The sequence below is a fragment of the Gekko japonicus genome, unplaced genomic scaffold (assembly GCF_001447785.1).
Source record: "Gekko japonicus isolate JY-2015 unplaced genomic scaffold, Gekko_japonicus_V1.1 scaffold9, whole genome shotgun sequence".
Classification (NCBI taxonomy): Eukaryota; Metazoa; Chordata; class Lepidosauria; order Squamata; family Gekkonidae; genus Gekko; species Gekko japonicus.
The window spans coordinates 3,176,850-3,204,484 of record NW_015168044.1 but is presented as its reverse complement, the minus strand read 5'-3'; the positions used below and the strand labels follow the sequence as shown (position 1 = coordinate 3,204,484).

Here is a 27,635-nt window from a genome sequence, read left to right as displayed (position 1 = left end):
ACTTTCAATTAATTTGCCCAAGAATGGTAATGTTGACACAGCTTGATTATTGGCAATGAAATCCCAGTTAAGGCAAATGATTGCTTCTTTAAAGGTCTTTGGAAACTTACCCCTTTATCACAAGGAGTCAATAAAGTAAAACAATGAACCCCTCACATTGTCTCTACAAGTTCTAATTCATCAACTAGAAAATGGTTGGGACACTTCTTACAATTCCTGCCAGGTACTAGAACAGCAAGCTAGGAATGCATGCCTGAGCAAGCATGGCCAGAAGATTTCATCCTCTTCCTCCTGGGTTACAGAAAACGGAGGGAAGAAGGCACTCCTCCCTCCCGCTAAACACACACTTATGCACACCGAGAGAGGGACTGCCATTTGGCGCTTTGAAGTTTCACTGCTTCCCATACAAACAAGGCACATGCAGAATTATACCATTCCTTGGTGGAGAGCTGTTCCAGTTATTCCTGGCAATGCCGGGACTCCCTTTCTCCATTCTTGGGCTGGCGGACACGTGGCACTGGGCTGCAGGAAGGTTTTGTCCCGTGGAAGGATAGGCACTGTGGTCAGGCAGTGGGCTGCTGGGTTAGAAAAAATGTACATAAATGTACATGCAGTAAGAAAGACCATGGCCTACCAAATGGAGTGTTGGGAACAGAACTGGAAGACCACTGAATCCAAGGGTTCACCACTACCCTGTAGCACCCAGCACATTTCTCGACCATTTTGAGCTCCTGCATTCTTTTAGACTTCCTCTGCATTCTGGGACCTCCCAACCTAACGTCAATCATCTGTTTGGTAGGTGAGAGTCTCCCATATGGCAGTGGGTTTCCTGCTGGTGTTTTCAAGAAACTCGGGATTCAGAGCAAAGAAATATCAAGGTATCTAACGGCAAACTGGTTGGCCCTCATGAGGATGATGAAAGCGGCAAATCTCGGCCATTTGCCAACATATCTGGGGGGGGGGGGGAGACTCCCATATTTGGGGTGGGGAGACTCCCATATAGGCAGCAACAGCAACAAAATGACTTTTTAAATTAGCCAAAAGGGGAGGTGGATCTCTTAAAATGGCATGGACTAAAGACGCCCCAGAAGGGAAGGAATGTTGAGGCAGACTGAGAAGGCTGGGGGGAAAGATCATATTTCCAAGTTATCCTGACTTGCAGTTTCTACTCTCCCCATGTTAAAAGCTTATTCTGGTACAGGTCAAAGCTGTGCATTTCAAGTTCAAATACAAGTTCAACTACCAGTTCAGTCCCTAAAATGATTTGCAAAGGTGCCAAGCAAGATGCAAAAACTCCACTGTAACATCATAACTTCCTTGAACACTGACAGATCATCATAACAAAAATCCTTGGTGTATAAGCTCACAACACGATTCCATGTTCTGTGTCCAACCATCAATTAGATCCATGCACCCATTTTGGGGGCAGAGGAAAGGGGGGAAGCAAAAAAAAATATAGTGATGAGATATACAGGTGGAGAGATCGGAATGAAAGCTTGTCTGCACATTCAAGAGACAATTCTACATTTCAAGTAGGAGAAGTAACCCAGTCTAATATTTCTCTCACTGTTTGCCAAATTCCACATCTGCAATGTACAGAAATAAAACAACTCGCTAACACTCACTCTGCGTCCTCACAGAGCCACGTAGGCATGACTGATGCCACCAACTCCACATGTTCCACATGCAGAATTGCTCTTCCGTGCAACTTCATCACAGCCAGAACTGAAGGGAAAAATATGCCTTCCAGGAAAGACCCAGCACTTGCAAGCAGGGTCCGAGCAAAGCAACCACAAAACCAAGCGTCCTACCTGAGAACCCTCCCTATGATCTCCCAAGTCCTCACCCACCACACTCAGGACTACCTGGCTTCCACCTCCTTTATTTCCCGTATCAGCTACGTCCACTCTAACTCCCATATTTCTATGCCAGCTCTTCTCTTCTCTTTGGAAAGAACAACCGATCAAGAGATTAGAAATAGGGCAGAGGCAGCTGGAGACCTCCTGTAGGTTGCCTCCCTTACCTCCCCCCCCTCCCTATTTCCCCTTATGCGCAACAGACCTGCCTGTAATCCCTTATCCCAGCTCAGGGCCCCTGAAGCCGTCTTGGCAAGCCAAGGCCAAGCTCAACAGGAAGCACTGAGGCAGCAACAAGAAACTGGCAGGCAAGAAGCTATTCTGCTGAAGTTTAACTTCAGTATTTTTGGATTTCTAAAAAAATTTAAAGGGACAGTGCCCACTTCCGGGGGGGTGGGGGGGTGGAGAATGAAGAGTGTCCTCCACATTGGACCAAAGCACTCACAACCAGGAATGAAAGGGTTTATTGCTCCGGAGAGGGTGCAGAGTTACTGCTATTCATTCTGCACGGATTAAAAGCCTGAAGTTTTGAAGGATGCCAGTTGCCTAACAAGTAATGGCTAAGAGTGTAAACCAAATAGTCCTTGATTCAGGTGTTGTCCTCGGCCTTGAACTCACCAAGCCACTTCCTCAGTGTGGGAATAATACGGATCTATGTTAAAGGTCTGTTGTAAGGCTTACTCTCACCAAGCCACTTCCTCAGTGTGGGAATAATACGGATCTATGTTAAAGGTCCATTGTAAGGCTTACTGATAACAGTGTATCTAAAGCACTCTGAAGCCGTTAAACAAGAGACATGCGTCCAGTCCTTTAAAACAGACACAGAAATCCTCAGCTGCTCCTAGCAAGGACACCAAAAGAACAAGAAAGGGTCCAAAGCCAGAGAGATATGGCTCCTAACTTATTGGAGGAGCTTATGTGAAAATAAATCATATCTGTTTTTCCATCTCGTGGCTAAAGAGCATCGATTTCTCCTGGGAAGTATTTTAGAGGAATAAATGCCCACGGGAAAGGCAGGGACACAGTTCTCCCAAAGAACGCTCTTGGTTTCTGGTCTGGATGAGTCTGCGACAGCCAAAATGACAGAGACTCTCACAGCACCTTAAGGAGTCACAAATTTAACATGTCAGAAGGCTTTACAAGCCAGGGCCTACTTTGTGAGATGCACAAAGTTGTTGTTCATTCAAATCTAACAGGGCTCGTGTGGGAAAAAGTCTTGGTGGATGATGTTTCACATTAATCAGGAGTCCAGTGGCACTTTAAAGATGAACAAAACCGGAGTCCAGTGGCACCTTAAAGATGAACAAAACCAACTCCAGCATAAGACTCACTTCATCAGATGCATTGGAGTCTCCTGATGACCCACAGAAGCTTATGCCGGAACCAATTTTGCTGGTCTTCAAGGTATCACTAGATCCCTGCTTTCTTTTACTGCTACAGACTGAGATGGTTACCCATTTGGAATTAGTGTGCTAGTGGGGAGAGGAGGACCCTGCCTCATCCACTAAAAAGTGTCCTGGGTCAGCCCTGACCAAATGACAGCTTCTAACCATGCCAAGCAAATCAGATGATTTCTGCAGTGGGGTGAACCGGTCATAAGATTAGCTTGGCCATGAGCCTGGGGTTTCTCCTCTCTGTGATCCAGAAACCTTGTGCAGGTGTGTCAGGACCTTGGACCTTGAATTTCAACACAAACATCTAAGCCCCTCCCACCAAGACCCACAGAGACAAAAAATGCACCCATGTGACTTTGCACTACCCGGCTTCTTGTTTAAACTGGGATGCCATTCATGCAAATCAGCTCTGCATGCTCAGTTAGAATGCCACCCCAACACTCACCCAGGCTACCAGTCTTTGATGTGCTAAACAAGCACACTTTGCAGGGGTGGCCGTGCAGTTGAAATGAGAGGCTGACCAAGTGTAAAGGGCCCAGGTCTAAGTTCTTTTGCCACATGTTTAAATCAGGCCTAACTTGGAAGAAGCAAAGCGTGCAAATTGAGAATGCTTACACTCCATCTCTTGCCTTCTATTCTTAGGTGCTCTGTGCATACACAAATCATTAGAAGAGTCCTGTACAGAAGAGTCCTGTATTGGAACAAATACTGAAGATGCAAGAGAGCCAATGTGGTGTAGTGGTTAGAGTGTTGGCCTTGGATCAAGGAGATGCACGTTCAAATCCCCATTCTGAAATAAGACTCATTAATCCACCTTGCATTAATCTCTCTCTCTCTCTCTCAGCCCAACCCACCCTACAGGGTTGTTGTGAAGACAAACCCTACAGGGTTGTTGTGAAGACAGACTGGAGAAGAGTATGATGCATACTACTCTGAGGCAGAGCAGGATAAAACTATACTAAATAATAAAACCATACAATGGAAAGCACAAGTAACTCTAATACAACACTCTCAGCAGTATTTAAACAGGGTCTTGCCTGCTGCAGCTCTGCTGTTTGCAGACTATACTACATAGGACCCAAACTCCCAGTGTAAGAACATAAGAGACGCCAATGTTGGATCAGGCCAATTGCCCATCCAGTCCAACACTGTCACACAGTGGCCAAAAATACCAGGTGCCATCAGGAGGTCCAGCAGTGGGGCCAGGACACTAGAAGCCCCCCCACTGTTGCCCACCCCAAGCACCAAGAATATAGAGCATCACTTGCCCCAGCCTGAGAGTTCTTACCTATACCTTGTGGCTAATAGCCACTTAAAAGGAGCTGCGGTGGCTCAAGTGGTTAAGACACTGAACTGCAGGCTGCGGAAGGTCGGTAGTTCAGGAGTTTGAGACCCGAAGTGCCGCATGACGGAACTCCAGTCTCTAGTTCCAGCTCCTGCCAACCTAGCAGTTTGAAAGCAAGAAATTGCAAGTAGATAAATAGGCACCACTTCAGTAGGAAGGTAACAGTGTTCTGTGCGCCTTGGTGTTTAGTCATGCCGGCCACATGACCACGGAAACGTCTTCGGACAGCGCTGGCTCTTCGGCTTTGAAACTGAGATGAGCACCGCAACCCTAGAGTCAGATTCGACTGGCTTTCAAGCAAGGGAACCTTTACCTTTAATAACCACTTATGGCCCTCTGCTCCATATGTTTATCCAATTCCCTCTTGAAGCCGCCCATGCTTGTAGCTTGTTTTTTGGTCCTGCAGGGTTTCTCCTGGTATGAATCAAGGCCTCAGCACAGGGGAAAAGAAGATTAATACTCCCCACTTCGAGCTTCCTCCACTGAAGACACCTCCCAAATGGGTTCCTGATTTAAGAAACAGCACAAGGTAGACGGGAGAGTTTACCTCCTCCAGTGCTGCTGCTCCAATCCCACCCTGCCCTGCCAAGAGCTGACAAAGAACATGTCCAGAGTTCCAGAGACAGAACACAGCATTACTGTGCAGTTTTGCTCTCGGAATGCCTTCCTGTGGAGCTCCCTGCCACCATTCCAGAGGCAAATCAAGACTTTCCCATTTCCAAATGGTTTTTCGTCATTTGCAGCTCCCATTAATGCCGCTCCCAATCTTCTGCATCAGCATTAGTCGTATTGTTTGCTCTTAGGTGTATTTTTAACTTTTATGCTGCTTAGAACACTGCTGAGAAGCGACGTATAAATTCTGTACCTAACAATAATTGGCAGTTCAACCCAAAAGGCTGAGCTCAGCATAGAATGAATGGGAGTGGACGGTCCAATGAGCACCCTCGGTTGTGGCAATTAGGCAACAGCTGCCAACAGTATCCTCATCCCTCCTCCAATAGGGAACCAAACTACACAACACCAGGGTTGTTCCTGACCCTCCTGACAGCCATGATCCTTCCATATGAGACTTTGCCCTTTTACCCCAACTACTACCATAAGCCAAACTCTAGCAGCAGCAGGATGCTTAAAATGAGCATCAAGAACATGTTGTGCCGTCCCCCCCCCCCAGCCTGGAAGCAGCCGGCTCTTTTTCCCAAGGGCTCTCTCAGAAGCAGCAATCACTCATCAATGGATACTGCACAAGACTTGTACAATAGCCAATCATCCACAACTGGATTACTTTGGTCATGACAGGACAGCTCTAGTGTTAGTGCTATAGCACAAGGAATATCCATCATCAGGTGGATGCAGCTACAGTAACCTTGGGCAAGGCATGTGTGAAAAGATGAGGTCTGTAAGAACTGCCTTGCTGGGTCTGACCAAAGAGCCATGCAGTCAGATTTTTATTTTAATATTTCAGCTGGACATCTGGTCTAGTGGGATGACAAATGGAACAGTGAGAACAAAGTTTTTGCACAGTTTGTCATATGGGGTTTAATAAAGAGCCTGGTGGTTTCTTAAAAATTGGGGAGGGGGGGAAGAAAGACCATGCAGATGAATACTGTCTTTCTTTCCCTGTTGTTTTCCCTTCCTTGTGGTTTGTGTGGGACACTGCACGGTGCCCTGCACAGAGGGGGTGGGGGCTAGAAGCTTAGAATAAACTCTGCAACCAGTCCAACATTCTGTTCCCAACAACAGCCAGCCAGTCGCATGCCTCTGGAAAGCTCATAGGCAGGTATGATGTCATATCCCTGCCCTGCTGTTTGCCCCTGGCATCTATCAATCAAAAGGTACACTGCCTCTACGCATGGAAGCTCCATTTGACAGTACCCCGAAAAGGCTGCTAAAAAAATCGAACACCCAGGGGCTCCAGCACACCTTTCCCTTAAACATTTCACAAACCCTATCAAGCCAGCTTCTGCCAGGAGCAAAGGGGGAGGGATCCTGAGAACCCGGACAAATGCAAAATTATCTCGTTTTCCAGTTCCCAGCAGGTTCTCTCTTCCTTCCCTTCCCCCTCTTCTAGCTCATCCTGCACCCTCTTCATTCCTCCCGTCCCCCCCCTCTCCCCCTCCCCCTCCCTTTTCCTCCGCTCCAACTTTTCCCCAAGCATCGGATCCACCCCAGATGCTTCAAGGATGACGCCACCCGTTGCAAGCCAAGGTGTGGCAGCTGGAAGAGGAAACTCCTTGGGCACCGCACGGTGTGTGCCAGCGACTCGACAGCCATGTCCTGTGCGTACTCACCGGCGGGCAGCAAAGGCCGGGGAAGGGACGCGGGCGGAGGAGGAAGCGGCCGAAGAGCACTGCGGAGAGAGAGAGATGGGAAGGAAAGAGCTGAGCTGAGCGCCGGAGCTGCGCAGGGCTGAACTCCCGTCCCGCGCAGAAAGGCGCCAGCAACAAAACAGTTAGCCAGCAGGGAAGGAGGGCGGGAGAGCGAGTCCCTCTGGCAGGGCGCTCACAGGAGTCAGAGCCGGCGGAGGCGGGCGGGAGACAGCAGGGTCCTAAAGGCCAACAGCGCGCAGCCGAGGCGTCTTCTGTTCTGCTACGCTAAATGAGTAAATGTCAGGAGTTTGGTAAATGTTGACACTCACCGGTAATTCCTTTACTCCTTTATGTAACTATTTTAAAATCAGTTTCCGTTTGTAGTCACCTAGTATAAAGCATTCTACCATAATGTAAATTTAACAGAATGGAAAACATTTCAATCTCTTTACATTAATCCCCCCCCCAATGCTGACTCTTAATTCTCCCTGCACTTATTTCAATACAACAGTTTAGCTTAGTCTAATTCTTTAATATTTTAAGGCTCCATAGTCTGTACATACCTATTAAGGAGCAAAGTAACTTAATTCTTCCTTTAAATCAACCAGATTAAAGTTAGATTTGAAGGGAAAGTTACAAAACCTCAGTGCTAACCAATAATTGTCAAAATCATTTGGGATCTTTCAGTAAATAAACAAATATCACATTCATTTCCATCATTTACTAGTAAAATACATTTTCAATGGCATGGATATATAACTATCATAAACAAGCACTATGAAATTCCTGACATTCCCCACCCCCCACCCGAACTTAAGTGCTACAAGTAAATGTTAATATTTACCAAATTCCTGACATTTATCATAATATACAGCTGTGGCCAGGAAAGGGGGGGTGGCTGGAAAATGGGGAAGGCAGCAGAAAAAGGCATACGAAATTTTAATTATTTTGTTTACTAAAAAGCACACAAAGGTGTCTTACTGAACATATTAAATTCCCTTAATCAGAGAAGAACTCCTTTTTCTTACTTATTGGTCACTTTTATCTTCTTGTTGAGTTCCTTTTATTGATGAGAAAACACAACAATAAAGGGACCTCTTCATCTAGGGGATGAGTACCCTACAGATAGGCGGGAAAAGAGTTTGCTTTGGAGTAAGGGTGAATAAAACTGGCAGGAATCAGCATCTGATGAAGTGAACTTCGCCTTTTATGCTAGAAAATTGTGTTGTCTTTAATGTGCTACTGGACTCAATTTTAGTTCTGCTTTTGCATCCTAACACAGCTATCCACCTGAAGACATTAGTAAAGATAGTTCTCTACCAGAGTAATGAATACCGAGCTACCTAGACCAGTGGCCTGACTTGGTAGCTCATATGTGCAATACTCAGAACAGTTGCTTTACCAAATACATACAACCATTTCATTCTTTGCTTGTTGGAATGATAAAGGGGCAATCAGACCAAGGGAAAGATGCACCATCTTGCCACCATTCAGCTTTCATTGAGTCTGTTGTTGGAAGGGGTTGTGGCTCAGTGGTAGAGCAGGTCATCTGCTTTGGATGCAGATGGCCCCAGGTTCAATCCACTGCATCTCCATTTAAAAGGACCAGGTAGTAGATGATGTATGTGAGACTCTGGAGAGCAGCAGCTCAATGGTCTGACTTAAGGCAGCTTCATGTGTCCAGTGCCTTTAGCAGCTGCCTGACACACGGTCATTAAGCAAATGAAGCTTTTCCCACTGCTTTATCTCCATGCCCCCAAAAGCTCACATCCTGTTTACATGCAGACTTCAGTGTGCCTAACCCAGCATACTTCCAATGGACTTTCTTCCTGAAACTCTTTTTATCCTGCCTTTTGTTCAAGGGCATTAGCAAACATTTTAAAACATTAAAAACGTAACAAATATTCAAATAAAAATAAAATACATGCAGAACAACCGTAAAAGAACAAAACTAAGTATGTAGCCCTGACTCAGCAGGGCTACCTTCACTTATGTTGCCCCCAAACGTTGCACAGAATGGATTGTTTTAAAGTATTAAAGGTAAAGGTAAAGGTTCCCTTGCTCGAAAGCCAGTCGAATCCGACTCTAGGGTTGCGGTGCTCATCTCCGTTTCAAAGCCAAAGAGCCAGCGCTGTCCGAAGACATTTCCGTGGTCATGTGGCCGGCATGACTAAACACCAAGGCGCACGGAACGCTGTTACCTTCCCACCGAAGTGGTCCCTATTTATCTACTTGCAATTTCTTGCTTTCGAACTGCTAGGTTGGCAGGAGCTGGAACTAGAGACAGGAGCTCACCCTGTCTTGCGGCACCTGGGTCTTGAACCGCTGAACTACTGACCTTCCACAGCCTGCAGCTCAGCGTCTTAACCACTTGAGCCACCGCATTAGGTTGATGCTAAAGATACAGAAGCTGGACCACTGACTGATTTAGCAGTCCTTGTTGGAAATGCTCCTTACAGTAGATTTTTCATAGAGGTTTTATAGTCCTATAAATATGGGGGAAAGCTGGGAAGAAGAAGAGGAGGAGGAAGAGGAGGAGGAGATTGGATTTATATCCCCACCCTTCACTACCCGAAGGAGTCTCAGAGCAGTTTACAATCTCCCATCCCTTCCCCTACCCTGTGAGGTAGGTGGGGCTGAGAGAGCTCTTTTGGGAACTGCTCCTGAGAAAACAGTTCTGAGAGAACTGTGCCTGACCCAAGGTCACACCAGCAGCTGCATGTCGAGGAGTGGGGAATCAAACCCGGTTCTCCCAGATTAGAGTCCGTGCTCCTAGCCGCTACACCAAACTGGCTCTTCGTTCAGTGCAAGTCAGGACAAGTGTACTAACACAGCCTCAAGATAACCAGTGCAGCTGCAGGACATACAGACAATTGTGCTGCTGATAGCAGTGGGTGCTGACACAACAGTTACCTTGCGGGCAAGCTGGCGAATCTCAATGGCTTTAATGTCCTTGTCCAACTCTTCGCTGAGCTGCTGTAGCTCCTTCTCCAGTAACTCCTGGCAGAGGATAGAAACATGCATGTCAATTACTGTATATAACAGCATTCAAAGGCCATAGAAAACCATACTGCTTCTAGGAAGAATCAGATGAGAAAACAGAGGAATGCCTGTTACAGAGATGCTAAGGAGCAAAGATCAGGGGTGGATTCATGGCTCAGGGGTACACCGAAGATCCTGGGTTCAGTTCCTGGAATCTCCAGGATTAAGTAGTAGGTGATGTGGAAGACCTCTGCCCAAGATCCTGGAGAGCCATTGCCAGTCAGATACACCAAAGGCCTGACTCAGTATAAGGCAGCAGCTTCTTGTGTTCATCAGTCCATGATGGGGAGGTGTTGCCCCAAGATGTGGACGTTGCCATAAGGTGGTGGAAAGTGTTGTCAAGTCGCAGGTGACTTACAGCAATCCCGTAGGGTTTTCATGGCAAGAGCCATTCACAGGTGGTTGGCTGTTTCCTGCCTCCGCATAGTGACCCTGGACTTCCTTGGTGGTCTCCCATCCAAATACTCACCAGGGCTGAACCTGCTTAGCTTCTGACATCTGACAAGATCAGGGTCATTGAGGTCAGGACTGTGTGGTGTGAATACTATTTGTGTTGACTGACAGTTCAGTGTGAAGGGTGTAGCACAGACAGGGACAGAGGCCTGTAGTGTGTCTTGATTCTCTTCGCGGACAGAGGAATCACATAGTGGACTGTTCCTGCTCCAAGTAACATTCTCACACATAGAAAACCAGTATGTCAGGGAGAAGGCTTGAAAGTGAGTGAGAAGTGTCCGCTGAAATGTCAAAAGGCAGAAAGCCATCGCAGAGTAGGGTTTAGTGGCTTAAATAGCTCCTCGCCCCTCACTAGGCAAACCAGAATCAGTCATGTAACATAATACTCTCCCCCCAAATGCTGAATAAATTATATAAAACAGGAGGAAATTATGCCACTGCATTCAGTTTACATAATTTATTCAGGCATCTTCTCTTGGCGCAGGGTCTGGATTGCTTGGGTTGCGGAATCCGTTTTAAGCCTGAGTGCTCACGGTGCGCCTGGCGTTGTGGGGTCGGTTCTGGGACCAGGGCATCATGCCATGGTTCTGAGTCCTGGACTACCCTGCTTCACTGTCTACAGTATGCAGGACTTTTGGCAGCTTGTAGAACAATCCTCAAGGCAGAGGAAGGGGGGAGAGGAAATAACAAAGAATCCTACTCCATGGAAGCCAGTAAACACAGCTGCACTTCTGCCGTCTTGGGAGAAGCCTTCAGGGAGGGTCCTCAGCACACTGCCGTCCCCTCCTGCTTGCAGTCGTAGCCTCTAAGCTCCTCTTCCTTTTTTCCAAAGCAGTTTATAGCATCTGCTTGGCCAGATCCCAATCCTGGCTTTGCAACCACCAGCTGAGCATGCGTTTCCCTTGGCACCACAAGACGCACTCACCTCGATTGGTGGGGAAGACGTGCGATGTTGCGCTGGCAATGCTGTGGGGGGTTTCTTGGGCTGCAAAGGGCAAGAGAATGCAAAGTAAATGATCAGCAAAGAGGCTGCATTCATTACTAATCCTCATGCTAGATCCTTTGGTCGGGGCGGGGGGACTTCCCACCTCAAAAAGTAATTCTCCAGATGGAGCTCCAGCTATTGTTCCGCATCCGTGCTTTTTTCCCCTCTGTCATTTGGGCATCATGAGCCATGCCATTGTAGCTATGTTTACGGAGAAATGAGTTGCGCTGAGTTCAGTGCAACTCACTTAAACCAGGAAGTGTGCATAAGATTATAGCCTTGGCGCCCCATTATGCCTGGATTGATCGGATTACGTGTGTGTGTGATTTATAGGATAGCATTACTTGCTAAAGCAGCAGAGAAAATTCTGAAATAAGGTTGCTGAAAGACATTGCCGTTCCCTGTCCTGGAAACCCACTGATTTCATTCCTTTGGTATGTCAATTGACTCTTATGTATTGTTCTTCAAATGCTGTTCTTTTCTCTCAAGAATTTGGCAATGGCTACAGTTGAATCAAATAAATGAATTGAATTAATTGGATCATGTATTGTCAAATCCAGACACAAACTGGGCCCATTCCTGATGAAGCTACATAGTAAAATCCAGGGTGGGCTGCCTACTGAATTAGGGTGCTCAAGGACGGACGATTTCCCGGGTTCATAATCAAAAATACTCCTGGGTTCCTTGGCTGTAGCATCGACTGCCTCCCAAGTTCTCCTGCAAAGAAAAGAAAACTTGATCTCAGGAGGATCATGAGCACTTCCATTTCCTGATCTGGCGATTATCTTCCTTAAGGTTGTCAAGACAGGGTCTAAGCAACGGGGAGCTGGAATGGGATTGGAACATTTGAACTGGTTCAACAGTTTAACACTGGTTTAATAGGGAACCAGGTGCCTGGACTGCAAGCCTGCTACCAGTCTATAATCTATTTATATAACTTCAGAAATAAAACAGAAACTTTTATAACTCATAAGTTTGTGGTTCCTACCACATGGGCCTTTTTGCTCTGGTTTGGACTCCCAACTGCAGCAGCTTATTTCCAAGTTCCCATTGCTGCCCATCCTTTGTCTTTCCGTGGTTTCCCCAATGCTTTCTCAAACTATATTTGATCAAACGTTTCTTGCCAGTACACAGCTGAAGTGCGCGTGCCTTTAATGTGGAAGGTATGTGTGCTTCAAAAGGGATTCAAATGGAGTCCTTCTACCCCTCCCCCCTGAATTTACACTTGAAAGATTCATGATGGAATTCACACTGTGCCTTAACTCCTCCTCCCCGCCTTGTAATCTTCCCTTTGGGTAGGACTTCCAGTTCAGTTCCCTCATATCTGAAGAAGTGAGCTGTGACTCAGAAAGTTCATCTTGAAATAAACTTTGTCAGTTTTTAAGGTGTCACTGGACTTTTGTTTTATTTAGCTTCACCACCACTTTCCTTGCCATGCACCCCCACAGCCAGTTTCCTCCCCTCATGCCACCAGAGGGTTTTTTCCCCGATCGGCAATAGCTAGTTCACTACAGTATTGTAATGTTATAACTTTCTATTTGATCAGTTGAATTCCCAGCTTAATTTTTTTTTTTTAATCCTTTTTCCCTTTTATCCCTTCTACTCCAGAAAGGAGGCGGGTACATGAAGGACCATCTCCTTCTGTGTTTGAGCTGCCCACCAACTGGAGGCCCTGCTCTGTGTGTTCCCACTGCATGAAGGAACCAGCTGAACAAAGGAACCAGCTATTTTCTGGGCTCTGTAATGTCCCAGGCCTTCAGTGCTTAAGAATAAGCACTGCAATTAACACTATCGATCTGTTAATGCTGTTACTATGGGTAGAAGCAAGACAAACTCTGGGCAGGTGCCAAAGTAGGAATTTGGCTTTCGCCTCCGGTGATTTACACAACACAGTCCTAAGAAGAGTTACGCCACCGTATGCCCATTGACTTCAGTAGACCTAGAAGAGTGTAGCTCTGCCCAGGGTAGCACAGTTACAGACGTTGCTAAGTACAGATCTGGAAATGTCACCACAGCAGCCCCTAGGGACTGGCTGTTCAAAAACGGTGTTCCCAAGATTCCTTCAGTCTGTATGTTTTAATCCTTTGTGATGCACGGGGATTATCTGCAAAATGACCAGGAAGGGCTTCCTAAGGATAGGAACCGTGAAAGCTATTGGAATGGGATGGAGGGGGCTTTCAGCTGCAGTGCCCCTTAACATCATATTTCAGCACTGCTTAACTTTCTTAACTTTCAGCCCTCCCTACGTATTATAATGAAGTCAGCATCTCCTACAGCTCCAGAACACCAGACCTTCCCCCTTACATAATCGTTCCACATTTCTCCCTCTCCTCATTGTTTCTGCTACTACAATTCTTATTTTCCTCCTGATTATTATTTCTCAGTTACCAAAATTCACTCTCACGGTTCTTTTCTTCAAACCATTCAGAATCAGTTGGCCAGAAAGTAATTTCTCTCTCTCCTTGTGTCAATAAAGGCACTCACCCTCCCCACTTTCTGCGGCTTCCCTGCTCCCTGAGCAAAACCCCCAGAGGATATTACCTTGTCCACAGAATCCCCGGCAAGCACTGAAGAATCATGGTTAGACTAAAAGGAGACGGATGGCTGACTAGAATTGTTTGCCACTGAAGTATAAAGAATGGGAGGGGTTAAGTTCATCTGGAGAAGCTGAAAGTGAGAGGAAGATGCTGAACCCTTCCTCCCGCTGCCATTTTTTCTTAGCTGGGAGGGGGGGAACGCAACATGAAAGTTCAGCATCTCCCCCCCCCTTCTTTCTTTGCATTGAATAATCCACTCCTGTCACTTTATAGCCATTAGTCTGCATTTGGTCTGCATTTGAAAGCATGAGTCTGTTGCCATCATCTGTAGTCCTGCCCTAGATGCTAAGAAATGTGAATTTCCTTTGATAAAATCAGTGTGGAGACAGACCCACAGGGCCCCCATTATTATCCTCAGAGGCATTCCTAAGCAAAGAAAGCTTTTAGTAAACAAAACTGCACCCTCTTGCCCATCCAAAGTACATTCAGTGACTTTGAGCACACATAAAGAAGCAGAGGTGGTGGTGAAGCTCTGCTTAAAGCATTTCCCCCAGCTCTTCTCCCATAGCTGGTGTGCACTGACACGTGAAGAAAACTGAAAGCTTTGTGTGGATCAGGTTCCCAAATCAACAGATGGCCATCCAGGAATAGGTTTGCCAACCTCCAGGTGGGGCCTGGAGTTCTCCCAGAAAATGACACCTGACCCCCTAGACTGGAGAAAATGGCAGGTTCAGAGGGCACTCTCTATGGTAAACCATAGATTCTAGGTGAAATCCCTCCCCAAATTCCCTTCTCTATAGGCACCACCCCCAAATCTCCAGGGATTTCCCAGACTAGAGTTGGCAACCCTTGCAGGAAGGTTGATTTGAACCGAACTTCAACCTTCCCATATTTTAAAATGCATGTATCATCTGGGTGGGGTTGCCATCTCCGGGTTGGAAAATACCAGGAGATTTTGGGAGTGTAGCCTGAGGAGGGCGGGGTTTGGGGCATAATGCCACAGAGTCCAACTTCCAAATAAGCCATTTTCTTCAGGTGAACTGATCCCTGTCACCTGGAGATCAATACTAATAGCAGGTATCCAGCCACCACCTGGAGGTTGGCAACCCTATATCTAGGCCTTTATGAGAAGACTGCCAGTAGAAGTCTGTTTATATCAATTCGATTGTCATGGCTTTCCCGAAAGCATACTGGGAATTGTAGTTTAGAGAGGGTACTGAGAAAGGACTACTTAACTTTCCTTACAGAACTACAGTTTCCCAGGAGAGAGGAAATGAATATTAAGCAAGGCTAGGGTAAAGTCCTATCAGGATGTGCCTTCTCTTCTCCCCTCTAAATACCCTGTATCTCCCTTGATAGTACATGCCTTTCTGACTTCTTCCTGTAGCTTAAATCGCTGTAGCAGCTCTCGGCCACAGAACAGAATCATGTGACTGTACTCACCAGTCCAAACCATTCTGAAGGCAGGAGGAGCTGCTTGATGCCAAGACCACTGGTTGGCTTTTCTGCATGGACCTTGGAGGCCTGGCATCTGGAGGAAACAAAACTGTCACTATCCAAGGCGGACTTCAAAGACCCTATCAGAGAACAGCAGTATCTTATGTTCTGTGACATTCGCCTGGGAAAGTGCATTAATAGCTCTATTCTTATACCAAAGATGAATGGATAGCATATACCCCTCCCAAATCTACCTTATGGAAGTGCCTCGCCATCTATGGGCATCATCCCCAGATGTACCCACTTTTGTTTTTGTTTGATATTATTTATGAACATCTTAGTTTTGGCACCTGACTCATGTTGGAAACTTCCTTAGTGCCTTGGTCATATTTTCTCATCACCCATCCATGAGGTTCTACATCCCACTGGTCGTTCCTTAGCCATTAGATGAGAATCTCATTTGCCTACCCTAAATGACTATGCCTTTCCCAGTTTTGCACCACCCACCCCTGGTGTTTATTCGCAAGCAGAAACCATTTCCTACCTCTGGAGTTGTAGCAGATGTCCCAGTCCTGTCCTAGTTGTGAAAGAGAAGAGAGAAAAACTTGCTTGAGTAGAGACTGGTGGAAACAGAGAGCCAATGCCTACTTGCACAGGGAGACAGTAGGTGATGCTCCATGAAGCTCTAATTTCTGCTGCAAATGCAGAGGCACTTGTAGAGCCAGTGGAGCAGTCACACAGACATTTTCCTGGCATTTTCCTTGCCTGATCCCTCTGTGGCTGCCATTCCACTCTCCTGCCACCAGGGGGCCTTTTGCTGTCAAGTCCCAGCCAATTTATGGTGACTTTGGTAGGGTTTTCAAGGCAAGAGACTAACAGAATCGTTTTGCCATTGCCTGCCCCTGCATAGTGACCTTGTTGGTCTCCTGTTCAAATACTAACCGGGGTAGGATTGTCATGGTCCTTTCACCTGACGGTAGGGGGATGAGGGGGACATTCCAGAAGTGACGTCGCCCCCCCCAACAGTGACGTTGCACACAATGTGCCTGCGTTGCCTGGAAGTGACGGCGGCATGTCAGTGGTGTGTGTGTGACACTCTGGATGTTAGGCAAAACTCTATGGTAAAATCAGCATCAAACCATAGAGTTTTGCCCAAAATCCAGAGTGTCACCACCACCACCACCCCGATGTTGCTGACGTGCCGATGTCACTTCCGGGTGATGCAGGCACCTCACGTGCAATGTTGCTGTTGTGGGGGGGGGGGAGGCCGGCGGGCAAGTGACAACCCTAAACCAGGGCCTAGTCCACTTAGCTTCTGAGATCTGGCAAGATCAGGCTAGCAGGGGTTATCCAGGTGAGGGCAGTAGGGGGCTATTTGTTTTTAATTGTTAAGACTTGTTAGCAGTTAGAGAGCTCTGGTGTTCTCACAGCATAAGGCTCCATTGCAACAACACAATCCCAGCTTTCATTTTTAGAAAAGCAAGTATCTAGCCAAGGGGTCCCCAACCTGGTACCTGTGGTTGCCGTGGCGCCCGCCAACACCTTTCCTGGGATCCACCAAATGTTTTTAGAAAGTGGGTGGGGCCAGGTGGGGCTTTTGCCCAGTAAGGCTTTCGATTGGCCACGGGAGATTCGATTTTTAGAAAACATTGCTTCGGCAGCAGCTGTCAGTCACCACAGCACAAGGACCTTCGCTGTGTGAAAGAAGGTAAGCTTTGGCAGCCATTCTATGGCTGGCTCTGCCTCCTGCAGCAACTATTTTGTGGCAGCCATTTTGTGGCTGCACCCACCACAGGGTGTCAGAATTCCGAAAGCGCCCACAGGCTCAAGAAGGGCAAGGACCCCTGATCTAGCCCCTTCTGGTGCAGAATTATAAGGAGGCCTGTTCAGCCAGTATGCTCCAGCTTACAATGCTGCAACGAAAGGGTCTAGACACATCCTGTTTCCAACCCTCCCCCCAACCCTGGAAACAATAATACCGTTGCAATAGATTATATAATGCTATTGCGCTGTAACAATTACTGATTTGTTTTGCTTTGAGCCTGAAAAAGCCTTCCAGTGGGTGGGGTGGGGTGGGGGGAGAAAGGGCAGCAGTGGGGACTGAGGTAATGAAAATGGCGCCAATGTGGGCAAGATCTCCAAAAACACACATTTCCCCATCCACATGGTGTTCAGAGGGACTTTGACTGCCGTATGTCCCAAAAGGTCATACCAAACCAGTTTTGGGGAAGACTGCAGCAAACTGGGAGAAAAAGACAGAAGTAGGACAAGAGGAGGACGGTATCATACAGGGGTTCCTGAAAACAACCGTTCTGTATGGAAGCCAAGGCAGAGCAAATGGTCCCTATGGAAACAATCTCTTCTTAGAACACATGTTGACCACAGAAAATGACGGATGGTAGTACAGCCTTCCCTGAACATGTGGCAGAGGCATTTGGAAGCCCTAGAGCTGTGTTCTATACCAGAGATTTGACAGGAAATGAGGGTGGTTAAGGTTTACATTTACTTGGCCCCCTTTGGCAAACAACACTGCTATGGATCACAACTGGAGAAACCATTAAAAAGGGTATGTCCCCAAATGGTGAATGGCGTCAGTATCACAGGGGTGGTGGGGAACTTGTCACAATGAGGTAATCGCATGACTGTTAGAACAGCTGTGTTGAACAAGCCAGTATTACTATCCACCCCCATATTGCTATTTGGGATTTTTGACTTCCTCAGGACCATCCAATGAGTTAATGGCCGAGCCTTTAAGTGACTAAAGCGTGGCTTGCTCTCCCACCCATGCATATTCCAGTTTATGTTTCTTTCTGTTATGAAAGCTGGGGGCTAAGAGACTAATCTGTGGTCCAGGAAGATGCTGGTTCAAATCTCATGTCGGCCACAAATTCACGAGGTGGCCTTATGCAAACCGTTCTCTTTCAGCCTCAGTTCCCTCACCACCACCAGCATCTACAATGTGGAGATAATACTACTGCCCTGTCTTACACAGCTGGTATAGAGCTTACAGCAAGCTAACATATGTATAATAGTATAAACACTATTGTTGAGTTATCTGATGGTGGTGCAAAAGTGTTATCAAGTCACAGCCAATTTACAGCAACCCCACAGGGTTTTCAAGGCAAGAGACATTCAGAGGTGGTTTACCATTGCCCGCCTGTGCATAGAGACCCTGGACTTCCTGGGTGGTCTCCCATCCCAATACTAACCAGGGCTGTCCCTACTTAGCTTCCAAGATCTGACAAGATCAGTCTAGCCTGGGCCATCCAGGTCAGGGCAAGGCATTGTGTAGATGCCAACAAAGCAACAGCCTGGGAAATATTGCAATGAAATATTTACCACTAGAGGGTGCTCAATAATCACGTGGAATAGAGCATATGTGTTACTGGGGCAGATACTGCCAACATCTTCCAGGTTTACTGATTTATCCTCACAGTGATGAGAGTAATTTGCCACTTGAACTGTGCCTTACCAGGGAGTTTGCTATGGATCTGCTGGAACATGCTGCGGTACCAGTCTCGGGGGCTGTCCACACTCTGTAACAGAAACCAAACATACAAAATCACGAGCCGAGAAAAAGCTAAAGGAAGAAGTCTATTAGGCCGGGACAACAGTGACTGGCTGGACAGTTTGCATCATCCCTACAGAATTCTGCAGTCTCTGGCACTTCAATGCTAAGTGGAAAGCATGACTGTTACTCGAAGAAACACGGACTTCTTCTAGCAGAAGAAGATTGTGGATTCGATTGTATATCTACAACCTACAGCAGTTCTGCTTTTTATGCACTTGCTTTGTATATAGTCTGCCTTTCTTATCAAGATTCAGGGTGGATTACAGAATTAGAAAACAGTGCAATAAAAGTGGATTACAAATTAGAGAACAATTCAATAAACACAGTACAATAATCCCAAAAATTCCAACAACACAATATTACGTAATCTCCACAGACACTAAAATTACAGCCCTTTCCGTTTATAAAATCACCCTCCTGAATAATCCTGTTTTACGCATTCCGCAGAATTACAAATGTGTGGGGCTCTTCCTGGAGTCATCAGGCAGGGCATTCTACCAGGTGGGAGCCACAACAGGCAGTGCTAGAGAGTACAGGTAGTTGTTGCTCTTACCCCTTTTCAGAGTGGCCCTTTCAGAAGGCTTTGCTCAGACAAGTGAAGCTATCTCAGCTCAGCATACTGAGGGAGGCAGTCCTGCAGATATGAGGGTCCTAGCCCATGAAGGACTTTGAAGGTAACAACAACCACCTTGAACTGAATCCGGAAACTAATTGGTAACTGATTGAATGGCTGCAGAATAGGTATTATGTGCATACTCCACCTAGTAAATGAGCTGCTGCAGTGTTCTGCATCCACTGGAGTTTCCAAGTCATCTTCAAGGGCAAAACCATTTAGACAGCATTCCAATACTTAACCATCCAGCATGAACCCACATGGCCAGGTCAGTCCTGCCAAAGCTACTAGGCCCTGCACCCTCATTGCAAGTAGCCCTCCAAGGCAGTAGCCCATCAGGAATTTCTCAGTACATTAAATATCCAGCCTGCCCCTGATTGGAAGCCAACCCTTCAGAAGGCATGCCCCTTCCCACTCACTGCCTCCTCCCCATCTCTGGGGCAAATTCTCTCCCTCCCCCACTTCCCCATCTTACATCTGTATGAGTGTTCAAATCCTGCTTCAGATGGGAATCCTTGTTCAGTAAGGCTGACGATGAAAGGGAGGTGGTATTTGTATTGAGGAGGAGACGAAGGAGGGCAAGGGAACGTGCAGTCTCACTGCTGGCCTCCCATGAGCAAAGTACTATTTGTAGTGAGCCAGCATTACATCTGCTCTGGATCAGTGTATTTTCTTATTTGTGGGACTGCTTTCATACTCTCAGTTTAGCAGGAAAAAATACCAAAATGTGTGTGGCATGTGATTTTGTATAGATGATGCTTGTGTAGGCCACTGGGCACATTGTCCATTTCAGGTCATGCAACCACCGCATTCCCTATCAATACAGCTTTTGGATAAACTTAAGAGGTTTGCCTCCAACTGCAGACCTGATCCAGCTTTGCATAGTTGGAGAGAAAAACAACTCCCAGCCCATCACTCTGGCTACAGACACAGGATTGAGGCAAGAGGCCAAAAGCTGAGATTCTCGTATGCTGTTTACAGCTGTTCCATCTGTGGACTCACCGATCGTGAGGCAATGGGCATCCCGGACTCATCCACTGGTCCAATCCCATCATACTTCACCCAGCGTTTTTCCTTTCTCCTGCCATCTTTTGTCCAGGTGGCTGACCAACTGGGTTGTGCGGCACCATTGACAACTGGCCTTGTGGCTGAATCTGCTGGGCAAGGAACGGGTGCTGCTGCTGCTGCTGCTGCTGCTGCTGCTCGAGATTTCAGTGGTCTAATTTCTTTAGCAGGCCAGGTTGGGTACCAGTTGCTTGCTGCAAAGAGATAGGAACAGTTTGCAGCAAGGACTAGACAAAAGAAGCCAGCTGTGCTGGGGGTAAGGAACATAAGAACATAAGAGACGCCAATGTTGGATCAGGCCAAAGGCCCATCCAGTCCAACACTCTGTGTCACACAGTGGCCAGAAATACCAGTGCCATCAGGAGGTCCAGCAGTGGGGCCAGGACATTAGAAGCCCTCCCACTGTTGACCCCCCCCCCCAAGCACCAAGAAGACAGAGCATCACTTGCCCCAGAGCCCCTAGCTATACCTTGTGGCTAATAGCCACTGATGGACCTCTGCTCCATAATAAGAACATAAGGAAACCCTTTCCTTTCCTAGACCAGCAGCAGGCCATGCTTGTGAATTTCCCAGAGACATCTGGTAGGTTGTTTCTTGAAAGGAATACTGAGTTAGTTCAGAATTGCTTGGCCTGATTCAACAACATAATTTTTATGTTCTTACAAGTCCTTAGGAAAGACAAAATAGCAGGATATTCTATGTATATAGGGAATGGATTCTGGACAGAACAAAAGCTACAGATAATCCCTCTGAATTCTTCTAGGCATACTTAACATCTCAGTAAGGCCAGACATTTGCTCCAGTTCTCTTTGCACCCCTCATCTGTACTTGGTAACCAGTAATTCTGTCCCACCTGAACTCTGAAAGGGGTCATAGGGGTGGTAGAGGCAAACAGAAGTCTGCAGAGAAATGATAAGGGTGTGGGGTTTGTACAGTCTGCTGAAGAAACTGGCCTTGACTCCCCACCCCCAGTAGACCAAACTCTCTTCTTACCTTTTCTATAAGAGCAAACCTGTTACCTTTTCTATAAGAGAACAGAGGCAGCTAAGGTTGGGGATTCTGAAACTGCTTTCTATCAAACTCAGAAACTTCAGCAAAAGGACAACAGGATGATAAACAGGCAAAAGGCCACCATGTGTTCGATCTCTTTGCCAAAAAAGAATCTTTTATTCCCCCCCCCCCAAAAAAAACCCCAGTTTGGCTTGAGTTACCAGACTTCCATTGGGCTGTTTTCCATTGCTGTGACATCCCATTGTTCACAGTGCGAGGGCTTGTGTCATGGAACTCAAAATTCAGGGTGTTAGAGCCACAGTTACGAATCACAGGAACCTTCAGGGAATGGATACAACACAGCCCATTACCATTGTGCTGCTGCTGTCTTCTTTCCAGTATATAACAGTTTAAGAACTAAAGTGTATTTGGATTAACTCTGTACCTTCAGAACAACTGGGTCCCTAGATTCAATTTAAACATCATCCTTGGAAATGGCACATACAGGGATAAGATGAATTTGTCCTTCTCATCTTGGGGCAACAGACAATTTCCCCCACTATTTTTGTCTATTACATTACTAAGCAATAAAATTTTGGTTAACACTCTGCTTTCTCTTGATGATTTTTATCTGACCAGCTAAAGTGAAATAAATGTGTGGAAATAATTCATGATTTACTCAGCTGCAGTCAAAATACCAAAATATTTATGATTTGGCTTACACATTCTTACATTTTCTAAATTATGGTTGTGATAAGCTTGTCAACAAGTAATAAACTGTTTTTACCTGGTCACAATTTTAGAGAAAAACAGCCGACCTAATACAGTATTCTGAATTGGAGCCAGGTGAATTCTGTTTTTATTGTATTAAAATACTATGTGAGCTAAGTTAAAGGCAGAAAAATGGCTCAGAACTTCCTTGGAAGTGATATTATCCAAATGGCCATAAATCTATGCAGAAGGTACCATAAAATCCGATGGTCAAAGGAAGCGAAAGCAGCATGGAGTGTAGAGGCTACCATAAAATCTCACGATCAAAGGAAGTGAAAGCGGCATGCAATGCAGAGGGGAATTTCTGTTCCAACGTGGGTTTGCTAAAGCAGAAGGAAAAGCCAATGCAGAATCAGCCAGTGAGAAACAAGAACCTAGGGTGGGGAATGCACCATACCTCCATGGTTCAAGGCCAGGTTCAGAATTAGATAGACAGTAAAATATATATATATGATAGAACACAGATTATGGACAACCATCATCTCTAAAATGCTATTTTTATATTGCATATTTTAAAAAAATTCTTAGAGAGAAAATCAACCTGAACTAGTTTTTTCAGCAGAACTGCTTAAACAGCCTTATGTGTTAGAACAAATTTAGAGTCCAGTGGCACCTTTAAGACCAACAAAGGTTTATTTAAGATATGAGCTTTCGTGTGCAAGGCACTCTTTTTCATATACATTGCAATGGTAGGTAAGGTTCAAACTTATAGACAGGGACTCCTCACATATGTATTCTCAACAAGAAGGACTATAATTCCTCTGTATTTTAGTGTATTTCTTTTTCAGAATAGTATGTTAGAATAGTGAATGTAATGCAAGGAAAAGTGGGATGTTTTGCTGATATGACACTGCATCCACCTCACAGAGTGCTGTTAAGTGATCTCCATGCCTGGAACGTTCTGGTTTGCTTCCCACAATTAGAAAAGGACACCTTTAGACATTTATCTGCTATTTTGACATATTTATTGCTTTACAACTGTTGACCTTATAACCTTAGCTTGTTATTTAGTTCTGACTTTGCATATCTCAAACATCATCATGTTACATGTTAATTTGCTGTTAATTCCCTGTCTATAAGTTTGAACCTTACCTACCAGTCCAATGTATTTGAAAAAGTGTGCCTTGCACACAAAAGCTCATACCTTAAATAAACCTCTGTTGGTCTTAAAGGTGCCCCACTGGACTCTGAATTTGTTCTGCTGCTTCAGACCAACATGGCTGACCACCTGGATCAGCCTTATGTGTTGTTTGATAAAGTAACCTGAGAGCTGTTTCAGAAGAAACCCATATAACCTGGGTAGCAAGGTCAAAAGTCATGTTTTCCTGTAAGTTATCAGATAAAGAAAAACACAGGTGTTGCTGCTCGAATAAGAAGGAAAGGGGGGGGGGAATCTTGGGAAAACATAGAGTATCCTATAATTACGGTCTAGTATGCAAGACCGTTTAAGTAATACCTCCAAAGAAGGTGATTCAGATGACATACAAATTTTAGGGAGGATGGGGTGGAGGATTTAACCTACTATTCTTTGAGATTATGTATTTTTAAAGAAAAAAGACTCAGATACATCAAACAATTCTTTGTTTGCAGGATCTTCTTCTAGTCAAGCCGACAACAAATTTCAGAGGGTTACCCATATCAGTCTCTTGCAGTCAAAACAATGAACAGACCGGAGGCATGTTAAAGGATAACAAATTAACTGTGGTAGAAGCTTCCAAGCACTCCAGCCTCGACTACTTTTTCAGACGTGTGAACATGTACGGCCTGAATCATGTTTATTACACGTTTTCTCCAAACAGCACAGATGTTTCCCCTCATTTTGACCACATAGCCCTTCCTTCTACGATGTGCAAGTGTGTATGAGCAACAGTTCTTACAGAGAAGTAAGAGAAATATGCATCTTAAACTGGTATTACTAATCTCACAAGCTTTAATATGTTTGAATGAGTCATAAACAATATGTTGATTTTTATATGGGTTATTTTACTGTTTGAAAGATACTACTACCTTTCAGTTTGTTTTCATACTGTATGGTAAGCAGATCACATAATTGTTTTCTGATTACCTCTGCAGTCTCTTCATTGAATGACTTTGGTCTTTGGTTGTCTCATTGCTTTGCCGCTTGAGATTTCATGGGTTTTTTTGTTAAGAAAATAGAGTAGTACCTTTAAAGCTAAATAATGTTTCACTTAAAGAGCATGAGTTTTGTAGGGTATTATGAACTCTCCCTAGAAGCTAAAATGACTAAACTGATGCTATCATACTTTGGTCACATTATGAGAAGAAAAGAGTCACTGGAAAAGACAAGAATGCTAGGAAAAGTTGGAAGGCAACAGGACAAGAGGAGACCCAACATGAGATGGATTGACTCAGTCAAGGAAGCCACAAGGGCCCTCAGTTTGCAAGACCCGAGCATGGCTGTTAACAACAGGACATTTGGGAAATCATTCATTCATAGGATCACCAGAAGTTGGAAGCGACTTGACAACACTTAACACACACATCTACTTCAGGGATCCTCAGTTTTGTTGAGCCAGTGGGCACTTCTGGAATTTTGAGAATGGGGAGTAGGTTACATCAGGGTGCTGGTGCCAGTGACAAAATATTGGAAGGTTGAAAGCCAAGTATTCTGCTACAATGGAGGCAACTGTTTTTGAATGGGTGCTTCATATGGGCACAAAGGTGATACCTCCTGGTTTCTTTTGAAGCATTTCTAGGGGTAGGCATGAAGCAGGAAAATGTGGTCCGGTTTGTGGCATACCCAGTTCACAAACCACAAACCGTCACAAACGTTTAGCCATCAAGCAAACAATTTCAATTCCTGATGTTTGTGATGTGGCAGAATGGCTCCCCAGCATGCTAGAGACAGAAAACTCACAGAAGATCTCTGGCTGACTCTCCTCTATGCACCCTCCAAGTTTGGCGAGGATTGGATTTATGGGGTCCGAATTGTGGCCCCCAAAAGAAGGTGCCCCCAGAGAAGTGCTTGCTGGGAAGATGAAAGGAGCAGGTGCAGGAGGTTCAGGAGTGTATAGAATGGTACCTGTGCAAGCTAGAGACATCAAACTCATAGGGGACCTCCCCCTGATGCTCCTCTACATGCCCTCCAAGTTATGTGCAGTTTGAACCTAGGGGGTCCAAGTTATGACCTCCCCAAAGAAGATGCCCCCAGGAAAGTGCTTTTGGGGAAATATCAGGCAAATGCACAGGGAACCTACTGGTGTTTCCAATGCTGAAGAATTCTGGCCCCCTCCCATTGCTTTGAAGTTGCTTTGTTGCTTTGAAGTTTGGTAAACCTTTTGTTTGAGCAGAGACAGTCTGTCTAGAAATGTGTCCGTTCATGAGCTGCCACAAACCGCCATGAACTTGAAAGTTAGTGGAAATTTTGTGCCAGTTGACCTGCCACAAACTTCAGTTCGCAAACCACAAACTGGCCGAAATTCATCATGACCTTTGTGAGCCAGTTCGTGAGCCAGTTCGTGAGCCAGTTCGTGAGCCAGTTCATGCCCATCGTGTCCATCATACCCTAAGCACTTCCTGCTCTTTAGCTTGGGGAAGAGATGCTTTGTCAAATAAACAAATGGACACCAGGAAGCTCACCAGTGGGCACAATGGGATGAACAGATACTACACAGGGGATCACTGATCTACCTCAACAAATGCTATTGTGAGCCATTAGAAAAAGAAGAGGACAAAGTGCCCAGTTTGGGAACTGGGTCTCCCACAGTGCAAGTCAGCTAGGGCCAGACTAATAGATGTGCTGAGTTTGCCCCTATTCATACAGAAGGTGGAGAGAGGTTGTTTTTAAATGGAAAGGAATCCAGAATAGCAAAATTCTCTCCCTTATTTTTGTTGCTCTCCATTATTTGAATAACTTTTCTTCCAAAGCCTAATCACTTCCAGTATGGGAGCTGGGCTGGAAGAAAAAAGAGAAAGTTTGCCATCTATTATCCAATACATGCCCCGTTCCATACAAAAATTAGACTGCTGCATAGCTGTTTATTTTATAGGTGCACAGGACAGACTCATGAATAAACAAACATGGCTGCCCCCTGCCTAGGGTTGCCAACTCTGGGCTGGGAAATTCCTGGAGATTTGGGAAGGGGAGGGACCTCAATGGGGTATAATGCCATAGACTCCACCCTCCAAAGCAGCCATTCCCTCCAGAAGAACTAATGTTTGTAAGCCTGGAGAGCAGTTGTGATTCTGTGAGATCTCCAGGACCTTCCTGGAGGTTGACAACCTTACTCCTGCCATCTTATTTTTAGTTGTCAGTCAGTCACTCTCTCTCTCTCTCTCTCTCTCTCTCTCTCTCTCTTTTTCTCTCTCTCTCTCGCGCACACACACACACACACACACAATTTCTGAGCATGCTAAAGTCTGTGGGGCCCACTCACTCTGCGACGTGAGGGAGCCCGCACAGTCTGCGGAGTAGATGTCGCTCTAGGGGATGCTGGGCTCATGCTGTTGTTAGCAGACGGCCTTTTTTGGAGGTGTGAAGGGATAAAGTCATCCAGGCTGAGGTCCAGAGCTGCCCCAGTTTCCCCAGCTCTGGAGCGAGGGGACAGGGAGGTGGGACTAGGCCGTCCTTCTTGGGAAGGAGAGGAATGGTTGCCATTGACACGAAGACTCTGTTCTGCATAGAATGTACCCTGGAGAAGAAAGGAAAAGAGAGGGAGGTCAGACATCTGAAAAGAGAAAGTATTTAGACATTTTTTATCCAGGACTGGTACTTACAAACCTAGTGGCACTGCCAAGCCCAAGTTACAGTTTGTTCCCAATAGGACCCTTTTGAAAGCCATTACACATTTTGACAACGGGAGCCAAAGTAAATTTCTTTCCAACTTTCTCAAAAAAATTCCTTTGCAAATTTTCACGCAGAATATTTTCCAGCGACCCTTGAATATTTACGGAAACTAATAACATTTGTAGTTGACAGATGATGATATCTGATTTTAACCACGGCTATCCAACAGTTGATATTTGATAGTGGAAATCTAATGGAGTTTGGCAGTTCTTGACAACTGGCATGCGGAGTGATGAATTCGTATTTGATAGTAAACTTGCAATGGTATTTAGGGTTAGACACAGAGGTCATTTCGGGGGGGAACGCGGGGGATCGCAGTTCCCCCGGGTGAGGTACGGGGGGGCGGGGCACATGACGAAGCCCCGCCCCCTGCTTCCGGCCGCCCCGCTTCCAGCCCTCATTCAGCCAGGAGGAGGCAGGAGAAGAGGCAGGGGAAGTTGCTTCCTCCCTGCCTCTTCCCACC

At 45.9% G+C, this 27,635-nt stretch overlaps 1 protein-coding gene across 1 annotated transcript in view; it reads right to left on the bottom strand.

The window, feature by feature from the left end:
* The window catches only part of SORBS3 (sorbin and SH3 domain containing 3), a 51,528-nt gene that overhangs the window by 18,497 nt on the left and 5,396 nt on the right, over window positions 1-27,635 (bottom strand). The window contains exons 2-13 of the mRNA XM_015414185.1: window positions 26,763-27,017; window positions 21,816-21,933; window positions 20,542-20,798; window positions 18,828-18,891; window positions 15,900-15,932; window positions 15,362-15,495; window positions 13,923-14,005; window positions 12,002-12,098; window positions 11,322-11,381; window positions 9,815-9,901; window positions 6,884-6,942; window positions 433-578 (exon numbers count right to left, since the gene is read on the bottom strand). Of these exons, the coding sequence (XP_015269671.1) occupies window positions 433-578; window positions 6,884-6,942; window positions 9,815-9,901; window positions 11,322-11,381; window positions 12,002-12,098; window positions 13,923-14,005; window positions 15,362-15,495; window positions 15,900-15,932; window positions 18,828-18,891; window positions 20,542-20,798; window positions 21,816-21,933; window positions 26,763-27,017 (1,393 nt within the window). The remainder of the gene's footprint in view (window positions 1-432; window positions 579-6,883; window positions 6,943-9,814; window positions 9,902-11,321; window positions 11,382-12,001; window positions 12,099-13,922; window positions 14,006-15,361; window positions 15,496-15,899; window positions 15,933-18,827; window positions 18,892-20,541; window positions 20,799-21,815; window positions 21,934-26,762; window positions 27,018-27,635) is intronic.